This window comes from Schistocerca nitens, chromosome 6 (genome assembly GCF_023898315.1).
Source record: "Schistocerca nitens isolate TAMUIC-IGC-003100 chromosome 6, iqSchNite1.1, whole genome shotgun sequence".
Taxonomy (NCBI): Eukaryota; Metazoa; Arthropoda; class Insecta; order Orthoptera; family Acrididae; genus Schistocerca; species Schistocerca nitens.
In genome coordinates, this window is record NC_064619.1 from 177967341 (window position 1) to 177984661 (window position 17321).

At 39.8% G+C, this 17321-nt stretch overlaps 1 protein-coding gene across 1 annotated transcript in view; it reads left to right on the top strand.

Moving 5' to 3' along the window:
• LOC126262577 (tubulin beta chain-like) overlaps positions 1–17090 on the top strand; it is a 309685-nt gene extending 292595 nt beyond the window's left edge. The window contains exons 2-3 of the mRNA XM_049959309.1: positions 370–622; positions 16456–17090. Coding sequence (XP_049815266.1) covers positions 416–622; positions 16456–16824 — 576 coding nt within the window. The 5' untranslated portion in view covers positions 370–415 and the 3' untranslated portion in view covers positions 16825–17090. The remainder of the gene's footprint in view (positions 1–369; positions 623–16455) is intronic.
• Positions 17091–17321: the final 231 nt, after the last annotated feature.

Here is a 17321-nt window from a genome sequence, read left to right on the forward strand (position 1 = left end):
TTCAGTTCACCTCCCAGCCCCAGCCTCCTCCCCACACAGTCGCAACTCCCATCGTGCACAGGTGCTGCTGCTCACAGTGTGGTTTCAGTTTCCTGAGACTGCAGTCGTGTGTGTGTGTGTGTGTGTGTGTGTGTGTGTGTGTGTGTGTATTTGTATTGTTGACGAAGGCATTATCTGCGACTCAGCGTCTCCTCCATATGGTGAGTAGCAACTTTCCTTTTCATAATGTTATTACATTCGATCCTGGATTTTCCATTGTATTTTCTTTAGCTTTCTAAACATATAACATTTTTTTTATTTCTGCTAGAAGAAGAAGAAATTATTTAGATTACAAATACAAAATACTATATGTTTACTTTTAAATTTCAGGTTCCCTGGACAGTTAAATGCTGATCTTCGCAAGCTTGCTGTAAATATGGTCCCATTTCCCCGTTTACATTTTTTCATGCCTGGATTTGCTCCTTTGACATCACGTGGGTCTCAGCAGTACAGAGCTTTAACTGTACCAGAACTCACACAGCAGATGTTCGATGCAAAAAATATGATGACAGCTTGTGACCCCAGACATGGTCGATATCTCACTGTGGCAGCCATCTTCAGAGGGCGCATGTCTATGAAAGAGGTGATGTTTATTTATTTAATTAACTTGCTTTTACATATAACAAGCAGACTACTTTGTGAGTGTGTCTCCATTACAGTAAGTCAACAGAATGGTATCTGTCACTTGTATCACATTAAGAGTATAATTTCCCTTTGTAAACTGTAGCCAGAACTTATATTACAGGTGACTGCCAAAAATTGATAGGACTGAGATAGGTCTGTATCTAGAAGTTGATTTCACAGTCCCAGACCAGATCCATAATGTAACACCTTCAGTCCACAGATCTGGGTTAGAGACTGCCTGCAAAGACATCTCATGTAAAATTAGATTGAATCAACATGGGATTCTCACTTGATGAGGGTTGCACTGTCATACCTAGAGTTACTGCTTTTTATTATTTAGTGGTTTGTATAATTACAATGTTGGTTTATTGGTAGCATAATATTTTCATTGGTATAGTTACCTTCATCTGTAACAACAGATACACGTTTATAATGCATTGTTACTTGTCATGCACCTTTAAAATGAACACAGATATTTCTATTGTAGCTATCAGAACTTCCCATCATGTAATCTAAATAAAATGGCAATTTGTAAAAAGAGTGGCTAATGAGAGGAGTTTTTATTTTGTTTTTAAGTGATAGGAATTCCGAGTTTCTTGCTTTGTGTTTAATGGGAGCATAAGAAGACCTTTACACCAGAGAACATAAATCCAATTTGAACTCTAGATAAGGTAGCAAAGTCTACATGAAAATTATTTTTGTCTCTTCTATTGTTATTTTGTTGATCACAGTTCATTTGAAACTGACTTTTTTGATCAGCAACAAAAATCAGTAGGAGTAAATGTATTGCTAAGTGAGTGTTAGAACGTCAAGATCATTATAAATTCTCTAGCTGGTTCTCAAATTGACTAACTTGTATTTAAAGAGCTTTTATCTGCAGCATGCAACTTATTACCTTCTTACAAGTCAAACATCCTCAATGATGGCAGGAAGCATAAGGAGTAAAAATAAACTAAATAGGTGTCCTGGATTCTATCAGTGTTCTCACTACTCACTCCTTTTGTTGAAGAAACACTTTTTTGCACTACCACAGAGGATAATTCTGTAAGACAACCAGGAATGAAAACATATAAAATAAGACAACACATTTGTCTTTAGCTGAACTCAGTGAGTTTATCTCTTTTCAAGAGTTATCCAACTAGGCCCCAAGGAAATTTGCTCACAGTATTTTATGCAGAGTACAATTAGTAAGGTGCACTTTGGGTGCTAAAGAAAGGTCATTTTTGGTTGTTTGAAATAGTGTATGCATCTTTGTGAAATTAAGATTTAAAGTGATTTTTTGGGGGGAATCAGTTATCATTACTAGAAAAAGAGCAGCTAATCATGAAGCTTCAGGCTGATTTGGCAGTAGCACAAGAAGAATTACCACAATTGTGACCTAGAGTTTGCAGTAGTCATGTTAAGAATGGTTCAGAAGACTGGATTACACTCAAGCTTTCCAAGTCAGTGAAATAATATAGGTGGTGCTACAATGCTAATAACTTCAGTGCTTTGGAGACTGTAGACGAAGCATTCAAACTACCTAAGAAGTTCAGAAGCATACACATAGGTACAGGTACACTTGCAGGGAGAGATAGAGATAAATGGACTGTGGTGTCATTAGCCACATGCCCCATGCTGGAAGTGTCACTTCATAATTCATAGGTTGGCACCAAACATTCCACACCCTGCTGCCAGAGGCACCTACATAGCGACCATGGCCACTGGCTGACAGCTGCCCTCTTCAGCTGAGGGGATGCCGCAAGTTGTTATCAGTCCACTAAATATTGTGTTATATGCCTCTCTCTGTCAGTGATTTCAGGGTATTATGGACTTGGCTAAGGACTTGAATCTATCTGGATTGTACTTAGGAACTGTCTGCAATTGTGGACTGATGCAACAGATATTAAGGTGCAAACTAAAACTAGTTCTACATCTACATCAATACTCTGCAAATCACACTTAAGTGTCCAGGAGAGGGTTCATCAAACCACCTTCATAATAATTCTCTGTTATGCCACTGTCAAACAGTATGCGGAAAAACAAACATTTACGTCTTTCTGTGCAAGCTCTGATTTCCCATACTTTATTATGATGATCATTTCTCCCTATGTAGGTTGGCATCAACAAAATATTTTTGCATTCAGAGGAGAAAGTTGGTGATTGAAACTTCATGAGAAGAGCCTGCTGCACTAATAAATGTCTTTGCTTTAATGATGTCCACCCCAAATCTTGTATCATGTCCTTGGCACCTTCTCCCCTGTTTCTCAATAATGCAAAATGTGCTGTCCTCGTTTGAACCTCCTCAATGTAGTCTGTTCATTCTTTCTAGTAAGGATCCCCCAGTGTGCAGCAGAACTCCAACAGAGGACAGAGAACACAGTGTAAGCAGTCTCGTTTGTAGATCTGTTACATTCTCTAAGTTTTCTGCCAATAAAATGCAGTCACTGGTTTGCCTTCCACACATAATTTTCTATGTGTTCTCTCCAATTTAAGTTGTTTGTAATTGTAATTCCTAGGTATTTAACTCAATTTATCACCTTTAGATTTGATTGATTTATTGTGTAACAGAAGTTTTACATATTTCTTTTAGCACTCATCACAGATGATCTCTCAACTTCCATTATTTAGGATCAACTGCCAACTTGTGAACTATACAGGTATCTTATCTAAATCTTAGGTATCTTATCTAAATCTCCCCACCCATGCCATGAACCATGGACCTTGCCATTGGTGGGGAGGCTTTTGTGCCTCAGCAATACAGATAGCCGTACTGTAGATGCAGCCATAATGGAGACATCAGACAAACATGTGGTTCCTGAAGAGGGGCAGCAGCCTTTCAATAGTTGCAATGGCAAAAGTATGGATGATTGGCTGATCTTGTAAGATCATCCAAAATGGCTTGGCAGTCCTGGTACTGCAAATGGTTGAAAGCAAGGGGAAACTACAGCCATAATTTTTTGCAAGAGCATGCAGCTCTACTGTAAGGTCAAATGATACTGCCACCCTCTTGTGTAAAATATTCTGAAGGTAAAATAGTCACCCATTTAGATCTCCGGGCGGAGACTACTCAGGAGGATGTCATTATCAGGTATTCTATGGATTGGAACATAGAATGTCAGGTCACTCAATTGAACAGGTAGGTTAGAAAATTTAAAAAGGGAAATGGATAGGTTAAACTTAGATATAGTGGAAGTTAGTGAAGTTTGGTGGCAGGAGGAATAGGACCTCTGGTCAGGTGAATGTGTGTTGTGGTTCTCAGTCCAGAGACTGGTTTGAGGCAGGCTCTTCGTGGTACCCTATCCTATGCAAGCCTCTTCATCTCCGAGTAACTACTGCAACCTACATCATTCTGAATCTGCTTAGTGTATTCATTTCATGGTCTCCCTCTATGATTTTTACCCTCCACGCTTCCCTACAATACTAAATTGGTGATCCCTTGATGCCTCAGAACATGTCCTACCAACTGGTCCCTTCTTTTAGTCAGGTTGTGCCACCAAGTCCTCTTCTCCCCAATTCTGTTCAGTACCTCCTCATTAGTTATGTGATCTACCCATCTAATCTTCAGCATTCTTCTGTAGTACCACATTTCAAACGCTTCTATTCTCTTCCTGTCCAAACTATTTATTGCCCATGTTTCACTTCCATACATGGCTACTCTCAACACAAATATTTTCAGAAAAGTCTTCCTGACACTTGAGAACCAGTAGGTCAGATTAAAAATGATTTAGAAACAGAGGTAGAAACCAAGTGTGCAGTAGTGATGGAGGAAAAACTGGTAAAAATAAATAAAAATGTAGATTCAAAATTGGCTGAAATAGAGAAAAAGATGGAAGAGGTACAAAATCTAAAGCATAGAGTATGTAGTGTCCCAAACAGTCCTTCATTTGTTAACTGTAAGAAATTTATTAAATTTTGAACCATACGGGGAAGATGCTTATGGATGGGCAGTTCAGGTAGCTGATAGCTGTACTTTGTGGCATAACTTTAAGAAAACATTTTAAGATGGACATTGGCCCAAAGAGAAGCAGCAGAGAATTTTGAGTGAATTTTGGGAAGGAGAGAGATTGACTCTACGAAGGGTACTGTGAAAGGTTTCTGTCAGCTTTGGACAAACAAACTGAAATATTTGAACAAAGAGCTAGGTAGTGAATCAATAACAATGGATTTGGAAACTAAGTTGCCTCAAAAAGTTAGAGAATTGCTTGTACCTGCCCCTAGGAGTAATATTAGTCATTTCTTGAATTATGTTGATAAAGTGGAGAGGGTGAAGCCCCCAGTAGAAGATCGTAGGAGGTATTTTGATGACAATATTCAATCAGGGTGAGTATTTCAGGTAAATAGGATGAACAGGACTAATTGTAGTAGAAATTCAAGTAATGTTTGGGTAGATAGCCAGAATGGGCATGGAAATGGTAGGAGAAATTCAAGTAACAGAAATGGAGGAGATGATTTTAACTCTGTATCAAACCATTTAAACTAGATAATGCTCCAGATTTGGCTCTCACTAGAGCTCGTAGTGATGAAGATCCACTTGTATATAAATGTGCTGTTATCACAGATAAGGGTAATGTAAATGACAGGAGTAAGACGAGTGTAATTTCTCCAATTCTAGTGAGATGTTGAATGATGGTGTGGGTAGCAACGCTTATCACATAAAAGAGGAGGAACTTACTACAGTGTGCATCATTTGGACAAATAATTCAGCCTAACTCTTGTAGTAGAAGAAACTGTTAAAAAGATGGAATTTTTTGATGTATTCAGTTAATTTAATGAGTTAAGTTCTAATTGTAATCTCTGCAAACAATGTGGAGTTTCAGTGCCTATTATTGTGATGAAATATAAGGGCCTAAATTTTGGTCTTGAGACAGTCAGTCCACTGCCAAGTTTCAGATGAGGAACCCATATTGGTTAGACCAACAACAGTGCATCAACGTAACTGTGAAATAAGTGTAACACAATTAGGCCATGTGTTAAAACAATGACAGTGTCTGTTCAATACATACTGTATATGCGGCAAGAACTGTGTGGTTAGGTTTTTACTGCTCGTAGATGTTCAACAGTAAACTATTGTAGCATTATGTGGATGTTTGCCTGCAACCTATTAATGAGGCCTATCAAAAGTTAAACAATAGTGCACTGGCCGTATAACTGTGTATTATTGGGGGGGGAGTTGTGAACAGTGAAAGTAAAGAACTATGAAATGCAACTGTTGGCTACATTATTTAAATTAGTCAGTGTTGAACTTCCACTCCCCATTATTCAGCCAGTATCACAATGCAGTACATCGATACCGAGGACTATCAAAGAAGAAATAAAGCAGGCAAATGTCACAGGCTGTCTTCATGAGAACTGGCAGACAAGTCAAGTGCCAGTCCCCTCAAGTACCAAGTACACAACAGTTTTTTAAAAAAGGAGGGGGCTAATGTGGTTGCATCATGGATTGACCTCACTGGTGTACTATCACAGCAAGTGAGCACACTTGTCATTGTCAATAAAGAACAGCCTTTGCTTCAGTCTGCATGTTTATCTCTCTCTGCGAAAGTACACAGTGCAAGTGTGAATAAATGTTATCCATTGTTAACTACACAGTTATCTATGAGAAAATTACCTATCCTATGGAATTTACCAAAGTGTCACTCTCTGAGCTTTGTGATAAACCCTGGGTGAAGCATTCTGTGAAACATGTTACAACAAAGCTGAATATTTAAAGGATACAAAAACATTCTCCCGTGAGTGTGACTTATGCATCATCCCTCACTCTTTTACATCTGAATGCTTTTGGTAAGAGGCTGCTTGCACAGATAATTGCCAAAAGCATCCAATATGACCAAAGTAGTAGTCATCTTAGCTCAGTGATATCCATCATGTTTCCTAGGACTTTTTTTAGTAAATTTGTCCAAATGACAAGAGCTTCAGTGTAGAAATTGTTGTGATTGAAACAGATACTAGCAAAACTAAGTACTGCACACTGGACAAAGCCATGAGTATTAAAGAAAACACATTTAGTGTCTTTTAACCAAGCATAAGAAGTCTCATTAATAAAAAGGATTGATTTGCAATATCTATACAGGAAAACAAAAGAGCAGATGTAACATTAGAGATGTATTATGCTTATCAGCAGATTACATAGAAGTCACTAAATTGAGCAGATATATACTGATGGATGCAAGATAATGTTATTCTTCTGTATAACCAGTAAGAAGAAAGTGAGAATGGCTATGAGTTTAAAAAAATTAAATTTAAAAAAAGGTCCTTCAGCTAGATGACTATGCTGTGCTGCAATGATGGATTAAGAAACACTGACAGTTTACAAGCCACCAGCGAACACCTCTGCATAACAATTGCAACCTGCATCCATTTTAACCTACATCTACATGAGTATCTTACAATTCACAATTAAGTGCCTGGCCAGAGGGGTCAGTGAACCACTTTCAAGCAATTTCTCTACTGTTCCACTCTCAAACACATACTTGATAAACAAAAAATTAAATCTTTCTGTGTGAGCTTTGATTTCTCTTATTTTAATATGATTATTATTTTCCCTTTGTAGGTGGGCACCAACAAACACTGAGGAGAAAGTTGGTGATTCAAAATTCATGAGATCATGTCATAACAAAATATGCCTTTGTTTTAATTATTATCACCCCAATTTGTGTATCATATCCATGGCACTCTCTCCCCTGTTTCATGATAGTACAAAACAAGCTGTCTTTCTTTGAATTTTTTCAATGTCCTCTATTAATCCTATCTGATGCAGATCCCGCACAGCACAGCAATACACCAGATGAGGGTGGCCAAGCATAGTGTAAACAGTCTCTTCTGCCAGTAAATCACAGTCTTTGGTTCACCCTCACCACAACGTAATCTATGTGACCATTCCAATTTAAGTTATTCGTAATTGTAATAACTAAATATTTAGTTGAATTTACAGCCTTTTCAGTTGTTTGATTTGCTGTGTAATTGAAATTTAATAGATTCCTTTTTGTGTTATGACTTCACTTTTCTCATTATTTAGAGTCAATTGCCAGTTTTCATGGCATACAGATATCTTATCTAAATCATTCTCCAACTGATTTTGACCTTTTGATGATTTTACTAGACAGTAAATGACAGCATCATCTGCACAGAATATAGATGTACGAGGGCGGTTCAGAAAGTAACCTCCGATTGGTCACAGTGCGGGTTGTGGGGGGAGTAGCGACGCCATCTGTGCATTCACGCACTTAACAGGTCAGTCGGCATCAAGCCGTGGTCGAGTGAACGTCGTACCTGCGCTAGTTTAGTTTTTGTGGCAGTTTGAAATGTGTGCTGCAATAGAAAACCCCGCCAAATGTGAAGTGCGTGCTGTCATAAGGTTTTTTACAGCCAAAGGATATTCTGCAGCAGCTATTCATCGTGAGCTTTGTGCCGTGTATGGACCAAGAGTTATGAGTGAAGGAGTTGTCCGTGAATGGGTACGTTTATTTTAAAGTGGATGAGAAAACGTTCATGATGAAGAGAGGAGTGGTAGACCATCATTGGTGACTGACAAACTCGTTCAGACAGTTGATGCAAAAGTTCGTGAAAATCGACGTTTCTCAATGTCGGAGTTGTCTACTGGTTTTCCACAGATTTCTAAGACTCTCTTGTACGAGATAGTGACAGCAAGATTGGGTTACCGTAAGTTCTGTGCACGATGGGTGCCCAAAATTCTTACCGACCACCACAAAAGTCAAAGAATGGCCTCTGCATTAGACTTTCTGTCACGTTATGAGGATGAAGGAGAACCATTGTTAAACAGAATCGTGACCGGTGACGAAACCTGGATTAAGTACGTGAACCCTGAGACAAAAGAACAATCAAAGATGTCGGCACATTCAAATTCGCCTACCAAACCAAGAAAAGCCTCGCAAGATTTTTCTGCCAGAAAACTGATGGCAACGGTGTTTTGGGATGCCAAAGGGGTGTTGTTGGTTGAATTCATGGAACGTGGTACGACCATTAATCAAGACGTGTACTGTGAAACAATAAAAAACGAAGAGCTCAAAGATGCGGTCACAGGCTGGCTCCAGGCACAAGCGGGTGATTTTTATGCAGAAGGAATTTCAAAGCTTGTGAAGAGATACGATAAGTGCCTCAATCGCTATGGAGACTATGTAGAAAAATAGTGCAAAGATGTAGTTGTAAGATGTATATATTAAAATATTTTTATTTAACTTGGTGTATTTTTTTAAATCAACCGGAGGTTACTTTCTGAACGGCCCTCGTATAAGTACAGCTGGCCATACTTCTTGACAAAGAACTGAGACGGTTTTGAATAATGTGGTACTGTGGAAGATTCATCTGACCTATCAACTCACTCACTGAATGCACACTTCAGAGATTGCAATGCTTATTTAATTCTATTAATTAATTTGTTTCATATTCCAGTGATCTGTTTGTGAATACATTATAGAATATGGAACACATCACTGGGAGTTCTGGTGGAAGAGTAATTTTCATTCCTATCATAAACCACCTGCACTTCATACAGGGATTAACATGTTCCTGTCCTGTTGCATTCTTACAAGGACAAGGAAAAACGGACTGACTGTATGCTTCAGTACATGCCCTAATTTCACTTATATTATTCTCAAAATGTTTTTATAAACATGTTAATGCAATTTGCAACAAGTGGTTGGAGTTTAAGGCCCGAATAGCATCTTCACTTAATTTCAGTTTCAACAGAGCACAGATTCTCTGAGAAATTTGTGTCTACTTTTGACTTTGCACAATTAGGAAAATAAATACACTCCTGGAAATTGAAATAAGAACACCGTGAATTCATTGTCCCAGGAAGGGGAAACTTTATTGACACATTCCTGGGGTCAGATACATCACATGATCACACTGACAGAACCACAGGCACATAGACACAGGCAACAGAGCATGCACAATGTCGGCACTAGTACAGTGTATATCCACCTTTCGCAGCAATGCAGGCTGCTATTCTCCCATGGAGACGATCATAGAGATGCTGGATGTAGTCCTGTGGAACGGCTTGCCATGCCATTTCCACCTGGCGCCTCAGTTGGACCAGCGTTCGTGCTGAACGTGCAGACCGCGTGAGACGACGCTTCATCCAGTCCCAAACATGCTCAATGGGGGACAGATCCGGAGATCTTGCTGGCCAGGGTAGTTGACTTACACCTTCTAGAGCACGTTGGGTGGCACGGGATACATGCGGACGTGTATTGTCCTGTTGGAACAGCAAGTTCCCTTGCCGGTCTAGGAATGGTAGAACGATGGGTTCGATGACGGTTTGGATGTACTGTGCACTATTCAGTGTCCCCTCGACGATCACCAGTGGTGTATGGCCAGTGTAGGAGATCGCTCCCCACACCATGATGCCGGGTGTTGGCCCTGTGTGCCTCGGTCATATGCAGTCCTGATTGTGGCGCTCACCTGCACGGCGCCAAACACGCATACGACCATCATTGGCACCAAGGCAGAAGCGACTCTCATTGCTGAAGACGACACGTCTCCATTCGTCCCTCCATTCATGCCTGTCACGACACCACTGGAGGCGGGCTGCACGATGTTGGGGCGTGAGCGGAAGACGGCCTAACGGTGTGCGGGACCGTAGCCCAGCTTCATGGAGACGGTTGCGAATGGTCCTCGCCGATACCCCAGGAGCAACAGTGTCCCTAATTTGCTGGGAAGTGGCGGTGCGGTCCCCTACGGCACTGCGTAGGATCCTACGGTCTTGGCGTGCATCCGTGCGTCGCTGCGGTCCGGTCCCAGGTCGACGGGCACGTGCACCTTCCGCCGACCACTGGCGACAACATCGATGTACTGTGGAGACCTCACGCCCCACGTGTTGAGCAATTCGGCGGTACGTCCACCCGGCCTCCCGCATGCCCACTATACGCCCTCGCTCAAAGTCCATCAACTGCACATACGGTTCACGTCCACGCTGTCGCGGCATGCTACCAGTGTTAAAGACTGCGATGGAGCTCCGTATGCCACGGCAAACTGGCTGACACTGACGGCGGCGGTGCACAAATGCTGCGCAGCTAGCGCCATTCGACGGCCAACACCGCGGTTCCTGGTGTGTCCGCTGTGCCGTGCGTGTGATCATTGCTTGTACAGCCCTCTCGCAGTGTCCAGAGCAAGTATGGTGGGTCTGACACACCGGTGTCAATGTGTTCCTTTTTCTATTTCCAGGAGTGTAGTTCATGCTATCCCTCCTTCGAAGCTGCCAAAATATGTTGCCAGTACTGTATTGGTTCACTTCAGTATCATGTCTTTTTCAGTTACGAAGTAATGACTGATGTGAGTGGACACACACTGTTGAGGAGTGATTTGTTACATCTGTGGGGTGCACAAATGTCAACAGACATGCAAAAGTAACAGAGATAATGAGTAAGTTTAGAGATTGCTTTGGCAAAACTCCGCCTCACAAGGCACTCCTACTTGATGGGCAGAAATGTGGTTTCATTTCAGGCAGCATCAAGAGCAAGCCACATAGTGGATATAAGATAACGTGAGAGGAAATGTGTGCCACTGTGGCTCAATGAACTGAGTGGTCTTTAATAAAATCCATTTGCAAAAGAGCAACTGAACTTAGTTTTGCATGACCACATGAAAAAAAGATTTAAGAATTAAAGCATTTAGACCAGTGATGGTGAATGGATTTAGACTAATGTTTGTGACTGAATTACCTGATGACAGCATGGAGCAATGATGAATGTGCAATATATCATAGTTCACACAGGAGGGAAATTGATTTTTTGTCACATGAAAAATGTCATTATGAGTGTGAGTTGGAAAGGAATGTTATGATATAGACCAGGATGTAATCATGAAACTTCTTTATATCCTATTTTTTTAAAGGTTACATGAATAGTAAACCATATTTTGACTTGTTTCAAATCTGGTTAATACCACAGATTAACAGAAAGGGAGTCATAGATTCTACGTGGTTGCAGCAGGACTGAGCTCTAGTACACACTGACTTTTGGTTATGCAAGTTCTTTGATGAGCAGTCTTGAGACTTCTGGATAGTATGTGGTTCAGAACCATCTCCACCCTCATTGAAATTGCTACCATGATCTTACCATGCCAGACAACTCATTGTGGGGAGTAATTAAATCCTCTGTGGCTCATTGTTGGTACACGGCTGATGACAAATTACTTGGAAGTGTTGATGAAGCATAACTTCGAAGATGTTCTGCAATATGTCAAGGAGGACATGGAGACACACAGACCTCTGTGTAAAGCACAATAGCACACACACAGATCTATTGGATGTATGTCAGAACTCCAGTTCAAGATACTGTTTTGATAGAGATATGGGAACTTCTTAGACACACAGTAATTCAGGCATCAGTCTAATCCACTTGTGCCCATCTATCTACCATTGTCTAGTGTTAGTGATTACAGAATAAAAGCTTCTCCACTGTTCAGTGATGTGTTGTTCATACTGTTCTAAGCAAAAGCTTCTGGGCAACAACATGGCTGTTAATCCTCTGACTGCTGATGATTATTTATCTCATCATGATATACTGTTCCCCAGGTGCTATTGGTGAGTTTAAGCATGGCCTCTGGATTTTTGGTGAGCACTGTTGATGAGATAACTCGAAGCTCCTTGCCATCCCCTGGTACTAACCACAGTATGGCCACACCACCACTCAGGTACCTGCACTGTTGATGAGTTCAAGTGTACATTGGATTTGCTGTCCCTTATCTGATTAGTTTTTCTTAGTTCTGGTGCCTAAGGTGTATTTGTACACTTTATCTATTATGATCTCATTGTACTACATTCTATTTCACTTTACATCTTACTATTCATGGGGATGGACATCAGAAGGTTTTTATCATCAGCTATTGAGGAAAAAATCATGGGGAAGGGCAACAGTGAGGATAAATTATTCAGTGTTAATTAGACAGCTCCTCTACAGGTTCCAAAAGCAACAGTCCTGAGCCATCTACATCAGCAAGCGTAACACTACAGTCTCATGTCTCAACAAGAATGAAATTGACAGTTAATCTGAATCTAAAAGTGATAGCAAAACACAGTTTAGTGACAAATGTGAATGCAACAAAATTATTTTTGACCACTTAATCACACCCTTGATGATTCACCTTTACGACACAACTGTTAACTAGGGAAAGATCCAATAATTCTGTCATTTTTTAAAGAACATATTGTGCAGACAAATTCACAGACCACAGGTTTGAAGTGTCATAATCTATTTTGTAAGTGAAATCAACAAAAATAAAAAATATAGCATATCCTGTGTCAGATAGACAAATATAATAAATGATCATCTATGTATGATTTTGAACTATTTTTATATTAATAAAAATGCCCATACACCTTGATTTCCATTGCCTTAAAGACATTATTGCACAAAAAATTTACTGTTTTCATGCATTTCCATAAACTGTTCAGGCCGGTACCCATCTTTCCCTTTGTGGCTGACTTTGGATGAATTACTGTGCCAGAAAACACACATGAAAAGATGAACATTTCAGATTATATATGCCTAGTCTGAAAAGTTGCGTTCAGGTTATGAAATATTACTGACTGTGTGACAGAAAACTATGGTGCCTGTTATCAGGGGACAAGTAGTTAGCAGAAATATAAGTAACACATTACCAAATTTCCTGTAAGAAGAGAGTTAGTTCATAGATGTATTGCTTGCAGGGTGTACTTATTATAGATAGGCTATCTGTCCACCTCCAATGATTAAGCACACAATCAGTCTGGTGAAAAACCATTCATGAAGTTACTAAATAAGTTTCATGATATAATAACATTGAAATTAAAAAATCTCATGGAACAATCTTCCCCCTATGAACCATGGACGTTGCCATTGGTGGGGAGGCTTATGTGCCTCAACGATACAGATAGCTGTGTGGTTCCTGAAGAGGGGCGGCAGCCTTTTCAGTAGTTGCAGGGGCAACAGTCCGGATGATTGACTGATCTGGCCTTGTAATGCTAACCGAAATGGCCTTGCTGTTGTGGTACTGCGAACGGCTGAAAGCAAGGGCAAACTACAGCCGTAATTTTTCCCGAGGGCATGCAGCTTTACTGTTAGGGATGTAGTACACATGTCTGAAGCACCCAAAGAGTTAAACGTAAAACAGATATGCCAGCAGATATTTTTTCCAGTCTTTTGTAGCTGAAGTCACATGCTTTAGTTGATTGGTAGTAAAAATGGCTATGGTTCTTTTGAAAGAACTGTTCTGCCATTTGAATGGAGTGCTTTTGGGAAAATATTGGAAAACCTAAATCTAGTTAGTAGGATGAGAATTTCAGTGCTAGTACTTCTGGATACAAGTTCAGTGTGTTAAACATTATACCACCTTACACAGCAAAATTTTGACTTTCATTGTGACTGGTTTTAGTACTTTCATGACACTTTAATTTCATAGTTACAAAATTAGTAGCATATCTGATCATGTGTGACTGCTTTGCTGAAATCTCTCTGTTGGAATAACCAAACTAGTTGTCCTTTTGCAATGTGTTGCAAGATACAGAATTGCTACAATGTGAATTCTCCTTCTGGTGTGTGTGTGTGTGTGTGTGTGTGTGTGTGTGTGTGTGTGTCAAGGCAAACATCATCATGTATTTTGCTGACTGCAGCAGCTGTTGCTTTCATCATTCAGATTCATACATAATTATATTTTTTCTTCTTTTATTTTCTTGATTTAGTCAAATAATCAGTTTCTCACATAAATATGAGGGCTGTTCGGAAAGTATCTACTTTTATTTCTAAAGTTAACCTTTGTTCAGATACAATTGTTTGGCACTAGTTATCTTCAAAGTAGACCCCTTTATCTTCTACACGCCTCTCATAATGCTGCAACATTTCTGGAAAGCCTCCTTTGATATGGAGCACAGCTGCTCCATCAAATTCTGAATAATGTCTTCCCTGTTCTGAAATCTGGACTCTTTCAGAGTCTTTTTGAGTTTAGTGAAAAGCCAGGAGTCACTCAGTGCAAAGTCAGGAGAATAGGGAGGCTGACAAACCATAGTCATGCTGCGTTTGGTCAAAAAATTAACTTAGAATGATGAGTGGGTGCATTATTGTGATGAAGGTGCCAACTGCCTGGTGCCCACAAATCCAGCCTTTGCACCTCATTACTTACTGCTTCATGAAGGCAACACAGAACCTTTTGACAGTACTCTTTATTTACAAGAGTACCTTCTGCGGTGTACTCGAGATGGGCCACACCATCTGAGTCAAAAAAGATGGTCAGGATGACTTTCACATTGCTGTGGACCTGTCTTGCTTTTTTAGGTCTCAGGGATGATGCATGCTTCCATTATAATGACTGAAACTTTGTTTCTGGGCTGTACCCATTACCACAAGACTCATACCAGTGATCACTGTGTTAAGACAGTTGCGATGGCTGTTCATAGTATCCAGCATGTCCTGTGCAATCTTTGAATAAATGTGCTTCTGCTCGGTTGTTAGCAGCTTTGGCACAAATTTCGGTATGATCCTTCTGAGGTTCAAATGTCCTATTAAAATGGAATGAATGGAGCCAATACAAATTTTAACCTGATCTGCAAGTTCTCTGATCTTGCTCTGTCAATCCTGCATCACTAGGATCCTTACATGATCAATAACAACGTCACTTACAAATGTCGAAGGCCTACCTGAATGTGCTTCACTTGCCACTGATGAGTGGCCATCTTTGAAGTGTTTGTACTACTCCTTTATCTGTGTGGTACACATTGCTTTGTCCGTAGCACTTGTCAAATCTTGCAGACTGTTTCAATGTGAGAATAGCCACGCTTAAAACAAAATTTGGTGCACTAATGTTGTTCCACTTTTTCTGTCATTTTGACCACACCACAAAATTCGAAAAATACGAAAAATACCACTTACATGTTTTCATTTGTCAGTCACTACTCAGCAACCAGTTGTTTCCACCGTAAAAAATCAGGCATGCTCACTACATATGCCTACAAACATAGATAGTGCATGCACCTTGATACCATTGTGGGTTTCAACAAAAATAAAATAAGGTCAGACACTTTTTGAACAGCTGTCATACTTTTGTTTATTTGGACAAACATGTAATGGTTTAGAACGGTTAATGGAACTGCTTTGTACACAGAAGATCCTGGGCTTGAGTCATGGTCCAACATACATTTTCACTCATCACTGCTGGTTCTACATAAAGCCCTGATGCAACGGATACCATTAGATCCTTCCATTTTATTCCTCCCCCTCCACTTTCAGTTTACATAATTTCATTTAATATTGTGTTAGTATCTTACGAAATTTAACAGCTGGCCTATGTTATCCTCTACATTTAAGGTTGGCTATCATCCTTATTCCCCCTTTTTTGTGGTTTGAATATTCTATTAATGTTGGTTTTTGAGGTGTCTCCCAAAAAACTATACCATAATGTTGAATGGATTAGTGTGTAGCACATCATTTTCATAATATTTGTGTCTTTGAGTTAGCTAATTTTACCACTTATATGTTCAATGTGTTTATCCTAATTTACATTTTCATTATTTATTTTCCAACTAATTTAGCATAGTTGTAGTTTTCTGCTATACACTCATATATGCAAATATTGATATCCTCATGGTGAAGGTTTTTTAGTTTTAAATGGCATGTTTTCCATAGCTTGACTTCTCATCATCTTTCATCAATATTCATTAGTAATAGGCATCAACTTTAATATTTGAGAAAGCTATCAGTACATAATACAAGATCTCTGTTCATGGTGCACAACAAACCTGACCTCAATTAAACAGTGTTTATTAAAATAGTTCCTGATGTATGACGAACCAGATAATATGCATGACGGTGTTTGCAGGTGGATGAACAAATGCTGAATGTCCAGAACAAGAACAGCAGCTATTTTGCTGAGTGGATTCCAAACAATGTTAAGACTGCAGTGTGTGACATACCGCCTCGTGGACTTAAAATGTCAGCAACATTTATTGGGAATTCCACAGCTATACAAGAACTCTTCAAACGTTTAGGGGAACAGTTTTCAACAATGTTCAAACGCAAAGCTTTCCTTCATTGGTACACAGGTGAAGGTATGGATGAGATGGAATTTACTGAGGCTGAATCAAACATGAATGATTTAATTAGTGAATACCAGCAGTATCAGGAAGCAACAGCTGAAGAAGAGGGAGAATTTGATGAAGAGGAGGAAGGAGAAGGAGAAGAAGCATAAATCTAAATTTTCATGGCAGTAAATGCTGTACTTAATTAATTCTGAGTTTTTAGTGTTGCTCAAAGAAATTGAAACCTGTTAACTTGTTACTGAAGATCTGCAGAAATAAACACTGAATTTTTTACCATAGTATTTCATTTGTATCTTTGTGTGTGTTAGACACAAGAATGCATTTTCACCATTCATAATGTGTGTCTGGAGAGTTAATGGTGTATTTATGATTTAGGTGTTGCATTGCAGCTAATAAAGCTTTTTGTGCTCAACAATTAGAATCTTCTGCATAAAACAGACAACACACAGAGCAACCACAACAAGGCAAACTGCCTATTGGCTTCTGTCTCGGGTTCTTCGGCCGACGTTCATCTAATGATTTTTCTGACGTTTCGCCAGCACGAGTGGCTGGCATTGTCAAAGCTTCACCCTCCACCGGCAATGGAGGGTGAAGCTTTGACAATGCCAGCCACTCGTGCTGGCGAAACGTCAGAAAAATCATTAGA